Source organism: Diplodia corticola (genome assembly GCF_001883845.1).
Source record: "Diplodia corticola strain CBS 112549 chromosome Unknown scaffold108, whole genome shotgun sequence".
In the NCBI taxonomy this organism is placed as follows: Eukaryota; Fungi; Ascomycota; class Dothideomycetes; order Botryosphaeriales; family Botryosphaeriaceae; genus Diplodia; species Diplodia corticola.
Genome location: NW_017971587.1, coordinates 30,957 through 49,935, shown reverse-complemented (window position 1 = coordinate 49,935; position 18,979 = coordinate 30,957). Strand labels below are relative to the sequence as shown.

General features: G+C 60.1%; 5 protein-coding genes across 5 annotated transcripts; 2 read left to right on the top strand and 3 right to left on the bottom strand.

Moving 5' to 3' along the window:
• Nucleotides 1–1,020: 1,020 nt before the first annotated feature.
• Nucleotides 1,021–5,989, bottom strand: BKCO1_10800014 (zinc finger c2h2-type protein; the record flags this gene model as incomplete). Its single annotated transcript, XM_020270239.1, has 4 exons — nt 1,021–2,730; nt 2,779–5,601; nt 5,654–5,756; nt 5,811–5,989. 4 exons carry the CDS (start codon nt 5,987–5,989, stop codon nt 1,021–1,023), a joined length of 4,815 nt encoding a protein of 1,604 aa, XP_020125095.1.
• Nucleotides 5,990–7,812: 1,823 nt separating this feature from the next.
• Nucleotides 7,813–9,001, bottom strand: BKCO1_10800013 (tim-barrel enzyme family protein; the record flags this gene model as incomplete). Its single annotated transcript, XM_020270238.1, has 5 exons — nt 7,813–8,277; nt 8,344–8,481; nt 8,629–8,679; nt 8,741–8,835; nt 8,914–9,001. The coding sequence occupies 5 exons, from the start codon at nt 8,999–9,001 to the stop codon at nt 7,813–7,815; spliced, it is 837 nt and encodes a 278-aa protein (XP_020125099.1).
• Nucleotides 9,002–9,487: 486 nt separating this feature from the next.
• BKCO1_10800012 (uncharacterized protein) lies at nt 9,488–10,870 on the top strand (the record flags this gene model as incomplete). Its single annotated transcript, XM_020270237.1, has 1 exon — nt 9,488–10,870. The coding sequence occupies one exon, from the start codon at nt 9,488–9,490 to the stop codon at nt 10,868–10,870; it is 1,383 nt and encodes a 460-aa protein (XP_020125098.1).
• A 1,630-nt stretch (nt 10,871–12,500) lies between these two features.
• BKCO1_10800011 (proline-rich protein-15 protein) lies at nt 12,501–14,279 on the bottom strand (the record flags this gene model as incomplete). The annotated part of the gene is made up of 1 exon (XM_020270236.1): nt 12,501–14,279. One exon carries the CDS (start codon nt 14,277–14,279, stop codon nt 12,501–12,503), a length of 1,779 nt encoding a protein of 592 aa, XP_020125097.1.
• A 1,190-nt stretch (nt 14,280–15,469) lies between these two features.
• Nucleotides 15,470–17,531, top strand: BKCO1_10800010 (mfs general substrate transporter; the record flags this gene model as incomplete). Its single annotated transcript, XM_020270235.1, has 2 exons — nt 15,470–15,989; nt 16,054–17,531. 2 exons carry the CDS (start codon nt 15,470–15,472, stop codon nt 17,529–17,531), a joined length of 1,998 nt encoding a protein of 665 aa, XP_020125096.1.
• Nucleotides 17,532–18,979: the final 1,448 nt, after the last annotated feature.

Genomic DNA, 18,979 nt, shown 5'->3' with positions numbered 1-18,979 from the left:
GGGGGGGGGCCCATTGGTGGCGTGGTCCGAGACTCCTCCCCGGGTTGGGCCGGGGGAGGAAACCAAATGTTTGCATCGCTGATGAGTGTGTTTCTAAAAAGGTGTGTGTGTGCGTAGGTAGGTATATTTATAGCTCGGGATGCTCCGGGGACGAAGGGATCAGGCAGGTGTTCGTGTGTGTGTGCCACGGAGTCGGTGTATCACGATGTACGGTATTTGCGCCCGAAAGAGTTGCAAGGTGTTTAATGTGCTTGATTGAAAGTGGACCGCCGCACCCAGAGAGTTTGACACAAGAAATTGGCGCTTTTTTATCTCGTCCGTCGCGCGCTTTGCGAGAGTAGTATACCACCACACAACAAAAAGAAACATCGTGAAGAGTTCATTCGCTTCCGGCGTCCGCATCTTATGCCCTTTTTCTTTGGTCCGTGTGGAAAAGAAGCAAAGTAAATGGCCATCACCATTGCAACACCGTGTAATCAACCAAGGAGAGGAAATGCGTTGGGGTATTGTTTGGGAGCTGGCGGAGCAAAAACTCCGCCCACACAAAGTACAGACACAAGAAAGTGTGGACCAGTCAGAAAAGAGAAGAAACGGCCTGCTGAACTTGCCCAAAAAAAAAAACCAAAAAAGTAACAGGGGAATCCCGCAAAAATACGCCAGTGCCGGTATGATGAGGCTCAATTGAGCCAACCCGAGGAAACCAAGAGCTCCAGCCGAAACCCCGATAGAAACCCTGGTAAACCAAGCAACCCGCTATTTACGCCTTCTCTTGTGGCCGTAGCCAGTGATCCAAATACCAGATTCTTTTTGTCCACAACGGGTGCAAATCGAAAGAAGCGACAGCGTTACTCCAAGAATGAGCCCAAAAAGAAAACACAAAGGAAGAAGGTCGTAATTTGATGTGCAGAAAGAAGCGAAATGGAAAGTGGCAGAACCTAAGATCTACCCGAAAAGAAAAATTGAGGAAGCCCTCATGGCAAGCGAGAGATGGCCGCAAACACTTTGGGCCATTACTCATGCCTAGCCCACCATACCCATGTCTTCGAAACCATCCATACCGCTCGTGATGCCGAACAAGTCCTTGAGGTCCTGCTCGTTGGTAGGGGCAGGAGGGGCGTTGAAGAAGTCGTAGGATGCGCCAAGATCGGCCGCGTCCCAGCCCGGAAGCTTGTCGTTGGCCGGGCCGAGGCTGTCTCGCCAGAAGCCGTACGGGCCGACCATCTCTTGATTGTCCTCGTTTTGCGGGACCGTCATGTTGTTGGATTCGTCGAGCACGAAAAGCGAGTCCATCATGCTGCTGAAATCCACATCCGCGTCCATAGCACGTTTGTTCCATTCGGCATCGTCGCTCGCGATGGTGATGTTGAGCTTGTCGTTTTCGCTGATGTCGCTGCTGCCCGTCTCCTTGGAATCCTTAGTCGAAGCTGGGGAAGGAGTAGTAGCAGGGGTCGTGCTGCGAGGCTCTACCTTCTCCTTGTTCTTCTGCCTCTCTTCTCGCTCCAAATCCTCCTTTGCTATGAATGCGCTGTTGGGTAGCTCGAGCATAGCCTTGGCGACGTCCTCATCAGCGAACATGAATTGCAGCTGATCTGAAGAAATCGGACATTCGTCCCAAGGGTTCCCCGGCGGCTTCGGGGCCGATTGATCTTCCATGGCGACGTCAGCAGCCTTGTTTGTGTCCTTCGCAGCCTTACTGGGCGTTCGGTGCATGGCCGGAGCGCCGCTAGAGCCAGGAGTCTGGCCCTTGACAGCCATTTGGGAAACCTTGAAGCTGGCTGACGGCGAGTTCTTGATACCATTCTGCGTTGGGACACGATTCATTGGAGTAGCTCCTGCGCCTGTAGCAGGCGTACCCGCCTCTGCCTTGATCTGGGGAGTCTGACCGGGCTTTGTGGCAAGCTGCTGCTTCGGCATCGGAGGTGCCGGCTTGCCGCGGAGGACAGCGTTGGTTTCTGCCTTCGGCTTTGCGGTTCCATCGGGATTGAGACCCAGCCCCTCATTGACGGCGTCGATGGCAAACTGCAGGGGATCCTCCACCTTGGCGTGCGCGTCCTTCACATGGTTCTCGAGCTCATCCTTCGTCTCAAAGCCCCTCGCACTGTGGTCGCAAGCGGGGTGCGGACAGAGGAAGCGTGGCTTCGCGGGTACCGCTTGTTGTTGTTGAAGACCCTCGCGCCTGGTCATCTCCGGAGATGGCTTATTGCCTACCAATGGCGAAGTTGTCTGAACGGGGGTCTGGCTCGGTGTAGATGTGGCAGACATGCCGGGGGCCGTCTTCCTCTTCTTGTTTTGCGGCAGCTTGAGCTTCTCCGGAGTAAGTGGGTTCGCAGCGTTAGGAGCGTAAAGGGGAGCACCATTAGGAGACTGGCCACCACCGAACGAGAACGGTGGCTGAGCAGAAGTTGGAGCGGCTGGCGGCTTGACCCCAGCGTTGGAAGGCGCACGGGACCGTTGCAGTTGCTCCTGTCGCAGCTTCTCCAAGTTGACGGCATTGAGCTCCGCCCCCTGCCCACCTTGGGTGGTTGCAGCGCCTGGCTGTTGCTGCTGGGCTCCTTCCTGCCCATTGGCTTGGGACTGAGTCTTGTCGCTATGGTTCTGGTTCTCGCTAACAACACTCCTGATGTAGGAGCTGATGTGGTTGAGCAACTTCTGGAGCGTCCCAGGGGGTATAGAGACGTTGTCCTTGAGTCTCCTAGTTTGAGGATCCAGTTGGGTATTCAACAAGTGGCGCTGGCTCAAGTCAGCATCATTATTCGTCACTTGGATAATTCAACTTACGACTTGGATGATGTTCTTTGCGCGATCATTGTCCCGATGTTTGAGCCAGTCCACGAACATGATCGAGTCAAGCTTGTTGATCCATGTCAGAGCCTTCTGCACTTCAGCCGCCATCTGCTCCTTCACTCCCTGCGAGAGATCCTGAATCGGCTGTTTGGTATCCATGTTCTTCATAGTCTCATGCATCATGGCGGAGAACTGTCGTTTCAGCGCTTCCTGCTGAGCAGGGCCCTGCGCGTTATTGCCCACAGCCTGAGCCTGCCTGTTGCCTTGTGCTTGAGCGGCTTGAAGCATAGACTGGCGAACGGCGGCTTGTTGCTGCGGGTTCAGCGAGGCGAATTGCTCCTTGCTTATGGGCGGTTGCCGCTGCTGCGACTGGGATGGCTGCATGGGCGGGGCCTGGTTCTTGGCAGGATCTTGAACTTCGACAACATCGTCGCTCGACGGTCTCTTGACACCCTTCTGGGGCGGCATCTTGGGCATAGCGTTCGGTGCTTGACCAGGCTGCGGTCCAGGCCTCTGAGGCGCTTGGGGCTGCTGTGCAAGCTTCGGCTGAGGAGTGGCCTGGGGCTGAGGAGGCTGACCAGGTCGCTGCGGTTGCTGCAGATTTGCCCCCGGTTGCATGGCGAGACCGCCACCAGGTACCTGTGGCATCATGCCCTGCTGCGGACCCTGCTGTTGCAACTGTCTCTGCTGTTGCAGCCGAATCATCGCAATCTGCTGCCTCAATGCGTCGTCTGACAGGTTGGCGACCTTTGGGCCTTGCTGTTGCCTGATCCTCTGGATGTCCTGCGGTGAGATTTGCTGAGCAAGGGCAAAAACGCGCTGGCGTTGCGTGGCAATGCTCATCTGTTGATGCATCTGCGCGTGGTTTCCGCCTGCACCGGCCATCATTGGCGCTTGAGGAGCCTGCCCGTTCGGGTGGCCAGGGCCAAGAGCGCCACCGGCTCCATTTGGCAATCCCCCAGGAAGTCCGTGCATGCCTGCATTGTTCGCCTGCTGCTGTTGCTGTGCTTGCTGCTGAGCCTGTTGCGTCATCCTCTCGAACTGGGCTCGCTGGAATTCGCTCAACTTGTCCATGGAGATGACGCTGGGATTTCTGGACGCCCATTCTTTCAGCTGGCCCCAAGACCTGATGTTATCCGGCAAATTGACTCCTTGATTTCTCATGCTCTGGGTTACCATTGGAGGGAAGGCGGTTTGATCCATGCGCTGAAGGACTTGAGGGTTCAGAGCGGGGCTGTTCTGCTGGTGTTGCTGTCTTCGAAGCAATTCTTGCTGGAGACGCTGTTGCATTTGAGCAGGGTTCATCATCCCCATCTGTTGGTTCTGTTGCAGGAAATTCTGTCCCATGCCCATAGGGCCTCCTGGCTGACCACCTTGCAGGGCCTGTGGAGTCATCTGTTGGCCTGGTTGAGAAACGTTCGCATTGCCTGCCCAGCCACCTTGTTGCTTCTGAGTAATCCATCTTCCAAGAACAATGCGGAATTGCTCGTCGGGAAGATCCATCATTTTCGACCTGATAGGGAGTGGGACGTCGGCGGGAATCTGGCTTGCTCGAGAGGCTTGCGGGGCCCCGGGCATTTGAGCTTGAGCGGCCGCAGCTCTTTGTTGCGCGATTTGGACGGCTTGTGCGGCATTGATCCCTTGACCCATACCTTGGGGCATCTGCTGACCGGGTTGCTGCGGCCTCGGTTGCGGTGTTGCGTTCCCTTGCTGTCCCGGCGGTACCATCGGTCGAGTTAGCATCGGCATCGCGCCGTTCTGAGGCTGGCCTGGTCCCATGTTGAAGCCGCCCATTTGGTTGCGGAGAGCCATTTGCTGGGCTTGTGCTTGCGATTGAGGGACGCCTTGGCCACGCGCTTGCGCCTGCGCGGCCTGTGCCTGCATTTGCCGGATCGCATTCTCTCGCTGCGCCTGCTGTATACTGAACGGAGGTTGTTGGCCAGGATTTCTGTTCTGGCCAGGCGCCATGCCTTGGCCGTTTACTTGTCCAGGTTGTCCGCCACCCATGGGATTGAAACCGCCCATCTGATTCAGGTTGGCGTTGTTGCTTGCAGGAACCACGTCATGCCCTGCTTGGGCAGAGCGCATGGCATCTGCTTGCTGATTGGAGAGCTGGGCGAAGTCAAAGTCGGCGTTTCCTGGGATGCCGCCCTGTTGAGGCTGTACGTTGCCCATTTGAGGGGTCCGTTGCATCATTCCTTGGTTCGGTGCTCCTCGACCCATACCTTGGTTTTGCTGCTGCCCAAACTGGCCACCTTGCCCCATCGGCTGGCCTTTCTTCATGTTCATAAGAATCGATTGCGCTCGGTTTCGGCAATGAAGCATGACCGGGTCCACGCCTCGCGATTCCAACATTTGCCGCCTTTCGGGAGGTAACTGCGCAATCTGGGCCCTGATCCGTGCCTCCTCTTCCGGTGTCATCCTTTGCCGTAATGTTCTTGTCATGGCCTCGAGCCTCTGCTGTTCCTCTGGAGTGAATTGCTGGGGCCCTCTAGGCATTTGCTGCTGCATGGTTTGCTGCTGAGCTTGAGGCTGAAGGCCGGGGTTCTCCATGCCCATAGATGACGGGTTCTGGGTCATGGGCAGCGGTGAAGCCTGCATTTGATGCTGCAGTTGAGGAGGAAATGGTTGCTGGAATGCATTCTGGCCTTGGTTTGATCCACTAGGCTGCATCGGAGTCTGGGGCATCATGCCGGCCTGGGGGTTTGGAGCATTGGTGCCGGGATGCATGAGCGATGCTTGCACAGCTTGCATGTTTTGTTGGCGCATGCTCTGCAGGCGCGTCAACAGGTCCTTCACGGCCTTGATGTATTCTTCCTGGGAAGCGTCAGTACCACAGTAAGAAGCGACAGACACGCTCGTAACTCACTCTACTCTGAGCCTTGACGAAGCGCTCATTCTCGTTCCCGAAAGCCATCTGTAGAACTTGCTGGTCTGGCACGTCGGGCTTTGCCAGCCTTATTGCGGTATAGCTAGGGAAACTGTCAGCGACCGAAAGTCGGGGAGAAAGTGCGAGGATGGATTACATGTTCCAAAGCATGCCTGCACGCTGCTCCGCATTCAGGGAGGCCTGCCACTGCCCGGGTGTGGGACGATGCGAATTTCGCAGTTGGGTGAGTATGACCTGCTGCAGGCGTTGGTGTTGCGGCGGCGGCGGGTGCTGCTGCTGCGCACCCATCATAGTGCCAAAGTTTTGTGCGTTCATGTTTCCTCGGAAGCCAGGGCCTGGCTGTCAGGTCTGACCAAGTGAAAGGCCGAAACGAGCGCGCGGAGGAAGCGCAAAGCCAGTCCGGGGCTGGTGTCGAGCGAGGCTCGCACGGTAGTGGGAACTCGGGGAGCGACGGCGCGAACGACGCTGAGAGTCGGGTGCGGGCGAGGTGTGGTCGAAGGTTGCGCGATAGAAGGCTACCAGCTGGGCTGATCGAGCGGCGATGCAGCCAGGCAGCCAGCGGTAGCTAGGCTGGAGGTCAGGCGACGGGCACCATGCACAGTCGCGTCTGCTCGGGGGAGGCAAGCGGCTGGAGTCAAGGGCGGGCGCGCGGCGAGGGTTGGCGGGCGAGGAGTGTCGTGGCAGAGGAGGAGCGGCGAGCCGGGGCGACGTGCAGATGGGAGAGCAAGTGAGGCTGTGGCTTGGGCGCGGCGTGCGAAGCAATGCCTGCTAGTGTGCTGGAGCCGGGGAGAGAAGGAAGGACTGGGCGCACGTAGCACCAAGGGCAACGAGGCGGTAGCAGGCACGGACTCGCCTCTGCGGCTCGTCTCGTAGCGTTGGTGAAGGCGATGGGAGGGAGAGAGGGAGGCGAGGATTATTCGGCGAGACAGGCGCGCTGATACGGTGTAGTTGGCGGGCTGGCCCTGCTGGCAGATGACGGGCTGGGACTGACGGTGTGAAGCGGCTTGCGCTCTGATCGCTGGCGCCCCGCAGGCTTATTGGAGCAGCACGCAGGCACTCGTGACGCTTGGCCGCACGCGTACAGCAAACAACTCCAGCGTGCCAGGCGCGGGCAGAGTGTCGCGGATTTGCGGGCACGCCGGGCCCCCCCCCCCGGTCGCAACGGGCGCGCTGGCGGCAGCGGGTTCGAGAGAGCGGGCGCGGTCGTGAGGGCTGCTGAGGGCTGCTGAGGGCTGCTGAGGGCTGCTGAGGGCTGCTGCACAGTTGAGAGCGCGGCCACACACTCGTGCTCGATGCTCGTCGCCATGCTGCGGCGCCAGGCCCGGCGGAGCCTAGCAGCGGGCTGCGGCTGTTCCCAGAGGCCTGCCCGGACAAGGCCCCGGCCAATCAGCGCGCGCGCCGCCCGCGCCGTCGATGCGCCAGCTCTCCGACGCCCACCGATCCCTGGCGCGCACGGCGGCGGCAATGGCAGGGCCCTGCAGCAGCACAGTCGGCGCCGTGGACCGCACGACCAGCCTGCGCAGCGAAGCGACAAGCGACAGACGGCGATATTGCAAGGGCTGCCCGGTGCGGCGCTGGGAAATGAGCGCTGCCTCCGCTGCAGCGGCGGCTGTGATTGCGCCCGCGGCCGGCGGGCTCGCGAATCGCCCGCCCAACGGCAGCCGGGCCCTGAGCCCGCGAGCGCTGTCTTTGTGCGCGTCTCAAACGTCGTCGAGCAGCCATCAGCTAGCGGCCCAGCCACAGCCCGCCGTCGCCCCAACTGCGCTTTGCCCCGGGCGGCCTCGGCCATGCGCTGGTAAGGCTGCAGCTCGCGCATCTGCCAATCACCCGCAGCCGCGCAGCGGTGTGCGGCCCTGCCAGCCTGCTTATAGCCAGCAGCCAGCGCGCCGACGGCGATGTGGTCGAATCACGACCGATCCGCCTTGCGACACGGCGCTGCGCGCCTCTACCCCACAAACGGTCCGCCTACCTAGGGCGCCCACGGCGGCCGATCTTTATCAATCCGGTCGGTCGCGCGAATCCGTCATGCACTCGGGGGGCGTATGGGAGGCACCCCGTGCTTATAGCGCCGATTCAGGGACCATCATCTCGTCTGCGATTCTGTGATTCCACGCTGCGCTGCTAAACACACACCCCCGTCACCCCGTCCGGACGCCCTTGAACTCGCGCGTGACGCTCGTGATGGCCTCCTCCACCGGCAGCCTCTCCATGCTGCTCGCGCCGTAGAAGCCGTGCACCCCCTTCGTCCGGCTGAGGACGTACTCCGCATCTTGCGGTCGCGCGATCGGGCCACCGTGGCAGAGCACGAGCACGTCCGGACTGATGCCGGCCGCGACGTCGCGCATCTCCTGGATCAGCTTTACGCAGTCGTCAAGGCTCTTGCCGCTCTGGGCACCGATCGACCCGGCCGTCGTCAACCCCATGTGCGCAACGAGAACGTCGGCTCCCGCCCGCGCCATCTTCTCTGCCTCGCCGACGTTGAAGGCGTACGGCGTGGTGAGCAGCCCCATCTCGCCCGCCGTCCTGATCATCTCCACCTCCACGTCGAACCCCATGCCCGTCTCCTCGAGGTTCTGGCGGAACTGGCCGTCGACGAGCCCGACCTGATGCAGACATGGTGAGCCGGCTTCGCCTAGCGCGTCAGGGGCACCCTTGCGTGGCGAACCTACTGTCGGGAAATTCTGCACTCCCGCAAACCCAATATCCTGCAACTGCTTCAAGAAGGCCGGCATTGAGCGGAACGGATCCGTCGCGCACACGCCAGCAAGCACCGGCGTGTGCTCGACGACGGGCAGAACCTCCTTGGCCTGGCCGCTGCTGGGTCAGCCACTGTTGGTTGCGCTCAGAGCCCATCTGGTCACTATAGAGGTAGCCATCATGCCCTAGGCCGGTTGTGTTTCGACTAATTGCGGAAGGATTTCTTGGCTGGCGGTGGAGAAGGGGCCTCGGCTTACCATGTCAAGCACAACATCATTGGCATTTCCGTAAGGCATCAGGCCGGCCAGCTTCTCTCCGCAACATCTGGTCAGCTTCCACCCAAGCCTGGTACACAGGGGAAGCCCATACCGAGCCTCGACCGGCCATGCGGAACCTCCCGGAATTGTAGATGATGATGAGGTCTCCGCCGCCCTTCTCAATGAACTTGGCGGACAGGCCGATGCCTGCAATTGGAGCAGTCAGCACCGCCGGCCCAGGCCTCCCGCCAGGCCTGCGAGGGAGAGGGAGGGAGCCAGGCTAACCTGCACCCGCTCCAACGATGGATTTGCCATTGGCTGCGTTGGTGCGCAGCCGTGCGAGGATCTCGGCGCGGTTCGTTGGCGGGGCCATCTCCGCAATCACGTTCGACCTCGAGTGCGGTGTTTTGTGCTGGTCTTCTATCGTCGTCTCCAAGATGGCCGTCGCGGTGTTGTTCGGGTGTCCAGCTCTTGCCACGTCCGAGTCGAAGACACTGCATCCCACCTGCAAGATGGCGTCACCTCCGCCCCGCCCTGCACGGCGATCTCCCCTCCGCTTGCTAGGTACTTCACCCCGCCATTTGCAAACGCCGACGACATCAAGGAAACGTAGCGCAGCTCTGGGCTTTGCACAACCTGCGCAGTCCATCACGATTATCGTCAAGCGCACTCCGTCGAAGTGATCGCCCGGGAAGATTCTTGGTGGACAACGTACAGCTCAACAGCCATCAAATAAGGGCATCATTTCAGATTATTTCCCTGTGTCGGAAACCCCCAGGCATCGTTAAGATTTCCATTTGCCTCTCCAAGTGCCGTCCCTGTCTTGATAGTCTGCACTCCATCCCACTTATCCCCCAGTATGCCCCACATCCTCCTTCTCGGAACCTGCGACACCAAGCTCGAGGAGCTACTGTACACTCGAGAGAAGATCCTCGACCATAAAGACGCTGCCGTCACCTTAGTCGATGTTGGCCGCACAACCGTTTCTGATCCCGCCATCACCGTCACCCCAAAGGAGCTCACCACCAGCTACGCCCCAGATGGCGCGCCCCCCGACATCAGCGCCCTGGATCGTGGCGAGCTCAACAAGCACATGGCCGCCTGCGCCACAAACTACGCCCGCACCCTCCTCGACCGCCAACGGGAGGACTCAGCTGAGCAGCCCGTCACCGCCGTCATCGGCCTGGGTGGCAGCGGGGGCACATCCCTCGCCGCCGCCGTCATGCGTGAAGCCTTCCCCATGGGCTTCCCCAAGCTGATCGTCAGCACCATCGCCAGCGGCGAGACGGGCCCCATCGTCGGCGAGACCGACATCACCCTCATGTACTCCATCGTCGACATCGCCGGCCTCAACACCATCCTCCGCACCGTGCTCTCCAACGCCGCCGCCGCCATCGCCGCCATGGCCACCGCCTACCTCCACCACCCCCGCACGACCCTCCAATCCCCCACCAGCTCCGACAACAGCAGCAGCAACAATAACAACAAGACCCCCATCCGCCTCGGCATCACAATGTTCGGCGTCACCACCCCCGCCGTCACCACCATCCGCCACTACCTCGCGCACCTCTCCTCCCTCCCCCCCAGCGCCTGCCCCTACACCTTCCCGGACACGCACATCTTCCACGCCACCGGCCACGGCGGCCGCGCCTACGAGCGCCTCGTCCGCGCCTCCGCCCTCACCGCCGCCATCGACCTCACCACGACCGAAATCGCCGACCACGTCGTCTCTTCCGAGACCGCCGGCAGCACCACCACCGCCATGTCCGCCGGGCCCACGCGCCTCTCCGCCGCCGCCAGCACCGGCATCCCCACCGTCGTCTCCCTCGGCGCCGTCGACATGGCCAACTTCGGCCCCGCAGCGTCCGTCCCCGACGCCTTCGTCCGCGCCGGCCGCAAGCTGCACGAGCACAACCCGAGCGTGACGCTGATGCGGACGAGCCCGGACGAGTGCGCGGCGGTGGGGCGGTTCGTGGCGGAGAAGCTGGCGCGGGCGAAGGCGCCGCGCATGTGCCAGGTTTGGATCCCGCGGGGCGGGGTGAGTCTGATGAGCGAGGCCGGGGGCGTGTTTGAGGATCGGGCGGCGGATGAGGCGTTGTTTGCGGCGGTGAGGGAGGGGTTGGCCGGGAGCGGGGTGAGGGTCGTGGAGGATGGGAGGGCGATTAATGATGGGGGGTTTGCGAGGGCGGTGGTGGATGCGTTGGTGGGGATGCTGAGGGAGGGGGAGGGGGTGGGCGAGTGAGTGAGTGAGTGGGTGCTAGGCCCGGCTCGTACTGATTGTTGTTCTTGTTGAGTGCAGATGGTGGATGGGATGGATGGGATTATTGGCTAGGGACGAACTCTATCTTGGTGGTCCAGCCCTTCCAGGAAGGCAGTAATCCGTACCTACGTTGCATATCCATGTGACTCGATCCTCGTTGATCCTTTGCGCTCCGGCGGTCCAGCTTCTCAGTATGACCGGTGTGCCTGAAATGTAAGCTGCGCTGCAACAGCGACCTTACTGTAGACGGCTCTCATCCAGGTACGACGGTCCTTTTTCATCATAGCAGTATCCATGTAGGGTATATAAATCTAAAAGCAATTCGCTCTTCTTGCCCAAGAATCTGTACGGTAATGGCCCCGAAAGGAAAAAAAAACTCTTGAACCGCATGGTCGTCCGGAGTTTGTGGGTGCTTGATGTAACGTGTAGCTGCGACGATGATAGTCTGTGATACTTCCAGTTTATGTGTACTTTTCCTTGGAAGACTGTGCGACTAGTACAGCAGCTGTCGCACATATAAAATATGTAGAGATGTCTGGGGGAGTTCCTGCCACCTGTACGGGAACGAAATCCGCGGCTTCATAAAGGACCTTGCCAGTTTCGATGTATGGAGGTGTAGAACCAACAACATCAACCTCACAGAGACGTTAAGCCTTACTTTCACGGGCAGTCAAATCATATATCTGGATGCACATGTACAGTTATGAGACTTATAACTAAGTGCAGATATTCACTTCGACTGCCCACGTCGGAGAGCTCGGAAAATTCACTTCTACGTTTGGATATTTGCTTGGACAGCCTAGTAATATGAGTGTAGCGTCCCGCGTGGGGCGCACAAAAGGACCAAGCATCCGATAACCCGCTGTGGCACTATCATATGGACGTTGAACCATCCTCTGATGCCGTCCAACCTCAGCGCCCGATCCGCACCGGCTGCTCAGCGCCTAAACATTCCTCGTTCCGCATGATCCCAGGGAGAGCCAAAAGCGAGTTTGAAGACAACATGCCCAACTTCCATTGTGTGGTATCCGGCTACTTTCCTCTACAGCTATGTAAAGATGTGGTGGTGTGAACTTCCTCTGACGACTCTACATACCGAACAGAGAGGCCTCTTTCCCTGTACTGAAAGCAACAAATATCAAGGCAACCGCACAACCCAGACCTTAAGGAAACAGACAATGGAAATCCAGAAATTAAAGGAAAAGAAAAGAAAACAAAAAAAAGAAATGGGAAAAAAAAAGAAAGGAGATAGGAGAATGTTGATCAACTCCGTCGCTTATGCCGCCTGCTTGCAGAATGTATGCATGATGCCGGTCGGACTTCTTTTCCGACGTCGCTCTCTAAACGCTTGCATGTGGATGCAACAACTAAACGATCCCTCGCGACACACGCCGCTGTGCTTGATATAGACCATGCCGGTGACGAGCTGTGAATGAGAGGGATGAGCCCATGAGGTCGGAATGTTGAAAGTGTCCCCGTCGGTTGCCCGTCTCCCTGAAACTCCGAGCCTAGCATTCCTCGTTAACAAAAGAAAAATAAACAGACCACCACTAGAACCACTGCACGTGGAGCTCCCCATCTCCTTCTTTCCTGACTTCGTCCACACTGCTCATCACAGCAATGCTAGAATCTTGTTCGCTTCTCCCGGCGTTATACCCTGCACGCCCAGTGCGCGCACCTGACTCCCCTTCCGTAGCCTCTGCAGGCCCGTCGCAACCTTCCAACTCTCCTCCATGCTGATGATGAAGACGTATCTCTTGCCCTCCGGGTCTCTGATGCTGGCTCTGACAATGTAGACTCCGGCTGATTTGACTTCAGCAGTCTCGACGAGCTTCATTGTCCAAGCCTTGACATCCCACTCACGCTGGGCCACATGTCGCACATCGTCGTCAATGAAGAGGCCTTCGGTAGTCATGCGGAGGACTAATCCGTCCGTCACCGCGCCTACGCCTGATATCAACTTGCCCACAGGTTTCGGGAAGGCGGATGTGAACAGGTAAACACCTTTGATCACCACCTTCTCCGGATCGGCCGTGTTGTATGGTCCACGTACCGAGGGCGGAGGGTCAGTCCGGGCGGTGGACACGGAGGGTGCGTAAGAGGAGCTAAAAACGGATTCGGAGTAGGTGGACGCGGAGCCGGTGGTTCGAGGTGCCTTCGGGGCGTCGTAGGGGCGGAAGCCTGAGTAGGCACGCGAGTCTCCATCGCTCGTTCGGGCGGTCGGTCGTTCGTAGGGCTTCTTGGGTGACGTGCTGGTCGCTCTGCCACTCTCGCTGGCAGATCTGGTCGGTGCTGGTGGAGCAGCAGCCTTGGCCAGCCGTTCAGCTTCGCGGGCCTTTCGCTCGCGTTCAGCACGTTCACGGGCAGCTTTGAGGCGCTCTTCGCGCTCCTTGGCCGCCTTCTCCTTTGCTGCTGCTGCTTCTGCTTCGGCCTTCGCTGCTGCAGCGGCGGCCTCTGCATCGGATTTTGCTTTAGCTTCCTTTTCAAGACGTTCGCGGATCTCTCGCTCCAGTTTCTCACGGGCTTCTTTCTCTCGAGCTTCTCTCTCTTCCTTCTCCTTTGCGAGTCGAGCTTCTCTTTCCGCCTTCTCTTTGGCCAGCCTTTCCCGCGCCAGACGCTCCCGTGCTTCCCTCTCACGCTGTTCCTTCTCGCGAGCGCGCATCTGTTCCCACTTCTGCTTCTCGGCCTGTGCACGCGCGGCCCTGTCAGCAGCTTCTTTTTTCTTGGCTTCTTCCTGCGCCTGGCGTCGTACTTCCTCTTCCCGCTTACGGGCTTCTTCCCGTTGTCTCGTCTCTTCTCTTGCCTTCTCCCAGTCAGCGGAAGAGTTGCGGGCGTTGCCTCCCCACGACGCTCCAGGCGTAGGCCCGGCCCCAGGGTTGGGAGGAGGTGCATGGTGGAAGCCACCGCCGGGGAAGCCGTTCGGCTGAGGGCCAGCATGTGCTCCGCCGCCGGGTGTGTGGCCAGCGCCAGCGCCGGCGCCGGCTCCAGCTCCAGCTCCAGCTCCTGCACCTCCTCCCGGAGCGGCCGAGTGGGATCCTGCCGCACCGTCTCCTTGCGACTTGCCCATGTGCCATGCCGCGCCGCCTACGCCGATGAGGAGGATCAACATCCCGCCTCCACCGCTGGTCGTCACTGCTGCGACCCACGACTTGACCGTGGGCTCGATGATTGTCCATACTAGTACCGCGAGCAAGGTGCAGCCGACGCCAGCGAGGAAGGAGTTCCGCTGACAGTTGAGAGAAGGCAGGTAGAGGAAGCCGGAGCCGGAACTGTGCGGCGGGATGATGAAGATGTCGTAGTTGCCGGGTGGTAGGCCGGAGCCCTGTCCGCCGGCGGTCGTTTTCGGGTTTTCGCCGTGCGGCGGCGGAGGCGGCGGCGGCGGAGCGTCCATTTCGGGGGCCGTAGGGTGGGCAACAAGTCAGACGGCGGAGTCTGCTTGCGCCTGCGGGGGTTCGATCGATATAGGGCGTCCCAACGAGAGTGCTGGCAGAATTGCGGGTCGGTGGCCTATGCGGAGGGTTGTGGATTGGTGTGGGGAGGGTTCGGGCGGTGTTGCGGTGAGGGCGGTGCGCAGGGCATACGGGCAGCGATTGTTTACGTGGTGGCTGGGCGCTCGGGGACGATTAGACAGAGAAACCACGCCAGCCGGAGGAGAAGCAGGGCGGCGGGGGGGACAGACTGGCCTGCGAGCAGAGGCACAGCGGGATATGTACAGCGCAAGTGCGGAGGACGAGTGGGGGGGTTTTGGAAAATGTTTGGGGCGTCTGGCCTGCAAGGCAGCGGCAGCGGCTCTACCCGCCAACAAAGCCCCGGGGCCTCCGTTGATAGCAGGATCCTGGGTTCCCGCGCGCGGCACAGGGATGCTGCAACTCGGCTGGGACTGCGCGGGTGTTCGGTGGAGAAGATATCCACGGACAGCCAGCTCAAGCGCCGGGCCCAGGGCAGAGCTGCTGCGTCCCCGCAGATGCGCGCAGCAGCGGTGCATCATCGCCGCGCGATGACTCGCTGCCGATGGGTCGCGCGGCGCCGGGCCTCGCGCTCACCTGCGCTCGCAGGCTGCCGCCCGTTCCTCTCGTCGCCCGCTGCATGAGCGTTGCACTCGCGTCAGCCTCCAATTCGCCGTTGCCGCGCACGCACATGCAGCCCGCACGCCGTTACGCGCTGCAGGTGGGGAAAAAACAAGTCCAGCTCGCGTCATCACCACCGGAGGCGATCTGTCGGGCGGATTGGCAGACACAGGCCGACGCCTGCGCCGCCCGCTCCAGGCAGCGCATCGTCCACCGCTTTTCTCCGCAGCCCAGCGGTGCGCCGGCTGTGGCTGCCTGGCGACGCCTGGTGACACCGCCTTCGCGCCGCGTGCAACCCGCGCTCTCACGTGTGCCCGCCCGCCGCACGCCTCAGGGTCCATGGCCGGCTGCTGATGGATGCGATTGATCGGTTGTGCGTGCCCACCGCATCCCTGCTGCCTCAGTCCGCGCCCTCCCGGCCTCCCGAGCGCTGTCTCCACCGCTGAGCCGCTAGCGATCACGGCCATGTCGCCTTCACCGCCGGCGCGTGGCCGCAGCCCGGCGCCCAGGTGACATGTCGGAGATGTATGAGCTGCAACCCCGAGCCAGAGCTGCACCCTCGTCGCAGAGCTCCGACTCCCCTCCAGGCGCCCTTACGCCCGACGAAGACGACGACGCCCGCGAGCTCAGCGATGACATGCCGTCAGACCTCCGCGCTGGAGACACCCTCTCCCTGGACGACCAGGAGCTGGACCGCCGGACCGTCCGCAAGCTCGACGTCATCCTGCTGCCTTTCCTCGCCCTGCTCTTCCTCTTCAACTCGCTAGACAAATCGAACATCGGCAGCGCCGAATCCGCCCACTTCACCACCGATGCCGGCCTTGACCGCGAGGATGTCAACACCGCCGTTGCGCTTTTCTTTGTCTTCTTCGTCGCCTTGCAGCCCCTAGGCGCCGCCTTGGGCCGCAAGTATGGCATGAAGCGATGGGTGCCCGCGTGCATGGCCCTATGGGGTCTTTGCACCACTCTCCATATCTGGGTACATGCCGCGTGGCAGCTGTACGTTCTGCGCATCACCATAGCTACTCTCGAAGGTGGGTCAACAAGCTACGTGTTGTCTTATCCGTCTCCGAGTCATGTGTTAAATTAGTCCCCTAGCCGGCTTCTATCCCATTACCGTCTCCTACCTCTCTTTGTTCTATACCCGCTTCGAATTCGGCAGACGCTTGGCCATTTTCTACGGCCAAGCAGCTATCGCCGGCGCGTTTGGTGGAGTTCTTTCGTACGCCGTCTTCTCGCACTTCCCCGTTGAAGATGCCAACCCCACTACTTCGCCCTCCCGCAGCAGCTGGCATTCGTGGCAGATTCTGTTCCTGATAGAGGGACTCACCACCATGACTATTGCTCTGACGGGCTTCTTCTGGCTGCCGGAGCGCCCGAAGACTTCCTGGTTCCTGAATCCGGACGAGCGCGAATGGGCCGAGAAGCGCATCAAACGAGACAGGGAGGGTGAGGCTGAGCACAACTGGCCTAAACACTCTCCCTCCGCTCTTCCTACTCGCGAGGAGCCTGGCAACCTTGAAGCCCCACTCCGATCCGCTCACTCCACTGAGGAAGCCCAAGGCCTACTATCTGTCTCTCCCCACGGACAAGGCTGCCCATCACCGCACGAAAGCTCATCGAGCCTGAACACCACAGACCACGGCCTCTCAGCCCACGACGTCCTCTCAGCGCTCACCTCCTGGAAAGTCTACTACCTCCTCGTCTTCAACATCCTCTCCGCCATCCCCAGCACCGCCTTCTCCATCTTCCTCCCCCTCGTCCTCTCCCCCCTCTCCTCCACCCCGGCCCTCGCCAACCTCCTCACCGCCCCGCCCTACCTCTGCGCCGCCGCCACCCTCTACGCCTTCACCTCCTGGTCCGACCGCATCCGCGACCGCACCAAGCCCATCCTCGTCTCCCTCGCCATCGTCCTCGTCGGCTTCGCCGGCACAATCTTCCTCCCCTCCTCCTCCTCCCCCACCGCCTCCGACCCGTCCCACCCTCCCCACCCCCACTCCCTCATCCCCCGCTACCTCGCCCTCTGCGTCCTCCTCTCCGGCACCTTCATCGCCTCCCCCCTCACCGTCGCCTGGCTCACCAACAACCTGCCCCAGCCGGGCAAGCGCGCCCTCGCCCTCGGCCTCAACGGCTGGGGCAACGTCGCCGGCGTCGTCGCCAGCGCCCTCTTCTCCCCGCGCTTCGCCCGCGACGGCTACCGCTTCAGCTTCGCGTGGGCCGCCGTCGCCGTCGCGTGCGCCGCCGCGGGTTTCGCGGGGTTCCGCGCGCTGCTGAAGCGCGAGAATGCGGAGAGGGCGGCGTTGCTGGCGGGGTGGAGCGAGGATGAGGTCGAGGCGGAGAGGAGGTGGGGGAGGGGGCCGGTTAGGAGGAGGCGGTGGGGGGGAGGTGGGGGAGGAGGAGGAGGAGGAGAGAGGGGAGGTGGGGCGGGGGCGGTGGCGGATGGGGTCTTGGAGTGGTTGGAGAGGAGAGGTAACGCTGGTGGTGGTGTCGCGGGGAAGATGGCTGGGTGGATTGGGGAGTGGCGGGGCATGGGGAGGGAGGGCGATGAGAGGATGACGTTTGTGTATGGTTTGTGATGATGATGATCATCATAATGATTGATCATGGTGGTTGTGGTGGTGGTGATTGCGGGAAGAAAGATAGACGCGCGCGCGTTGCGTGGATACCCTGCTCGCATGCGTCTCCGCTTTCTACCACCACCGCGAGTTGAACGCGTCTCAATTGATCTCGGATTATTATTATTATTGCCTACCCGGCATTACCGCACCCTTGGCACTAGATGGGGCAGCGTGGAGAGAGTGGAAGCCAGCCAAACTTGTTCGTGTTGGCGTCGATGCTTACTCAGCATCATGAAGAAATATATCTATTTGGTCCCCGCCCAAGGGGCTCGCTCTCTCCTGCGTAGGTAGTCCAAGTTCTTGGCAGACGCGCCTGAAGTATGCCGATAGCCGCAAATTATCACATTTGTCTGTGCCCTCTACATGAGAATCACAATACGAGACATCCCCTCCCCACCCACCCACCCACCCACCACACACACACACACACACACCTTCCAAAAAGAAAAGGGGGGTGGCAGTGCCTTCGGACGGAAACTTATACAAGCGGAAATAATAGGGTCAAACGCCTTGCAATGATCGTATGTGCTTGTGTGCGCACAGGAGAAGGGGGCCGCTCTTTTCAATGTACCGAATAACCGAAACAACAACAACAACAGCTTTCGAGCAAAACGGAGTCTCCTCCAATATCAATGGTGACTGAAGATGAACGGAAGCAGAGAGACACGGAAATACAAGAAAGGGGCATACGGTTTCCTCCGGTCTATAGTAAGAAAAAACTCCCAAGCAGAGAAAAAACTGTCCCAGAAAACAACAACGAAGAAAGTGCCTCGTGTCTAACCCGTGCCCCCGCTGACAGAATGCCTGAAAGGAGAGAGGATGCCGTACCGAGCACGAGAGACTCGTCATAATAGCCATCATCCGATGCCCGACCTGCTGAGATGCTTGCTATCATGAACAGCCCTAATCAATGTTCGATGCCAATGGATTTGTGGAGAAATGCCGGGAAAGCGCAGGGGGGAGCTCCAAATATCGATGTTTAACAGAGAGTCGCATCCGTGACAAAGAAATAACCGCTGGAGAAGAAGAGATGTAAAGCAGGGAGAAATCGCACAAGACTCGTCTCGAAGATTGCGTTCTGAGTGACTTCTTTAGCTTGCTGCTGCCTCTCTCTTTGGGTTCTGTGCTTGCTTGTTCCAGTGGGTACGGTAGAGCGAGTGACTTTGTCAAGTATTGTTGCCTTGCTAGAAGTAGCAGTTTTACCAGGAGCGGCCGTCATACATCGACTCATTCCTCGGCCGGGGCTGGAGTTTTGTTGAATGTTACATCCTTGCTTGGACTTGCGAAATTTTCAGTACTTTTACTCTCCCCATAGGTGAAGCCCTTCAACACGTTGAAGAGGTTACAGCGCCCCGAGCATCCGTCTCGCTGCTTGTACCATCACCAGTCCTGCCGGAGCCAGTAAT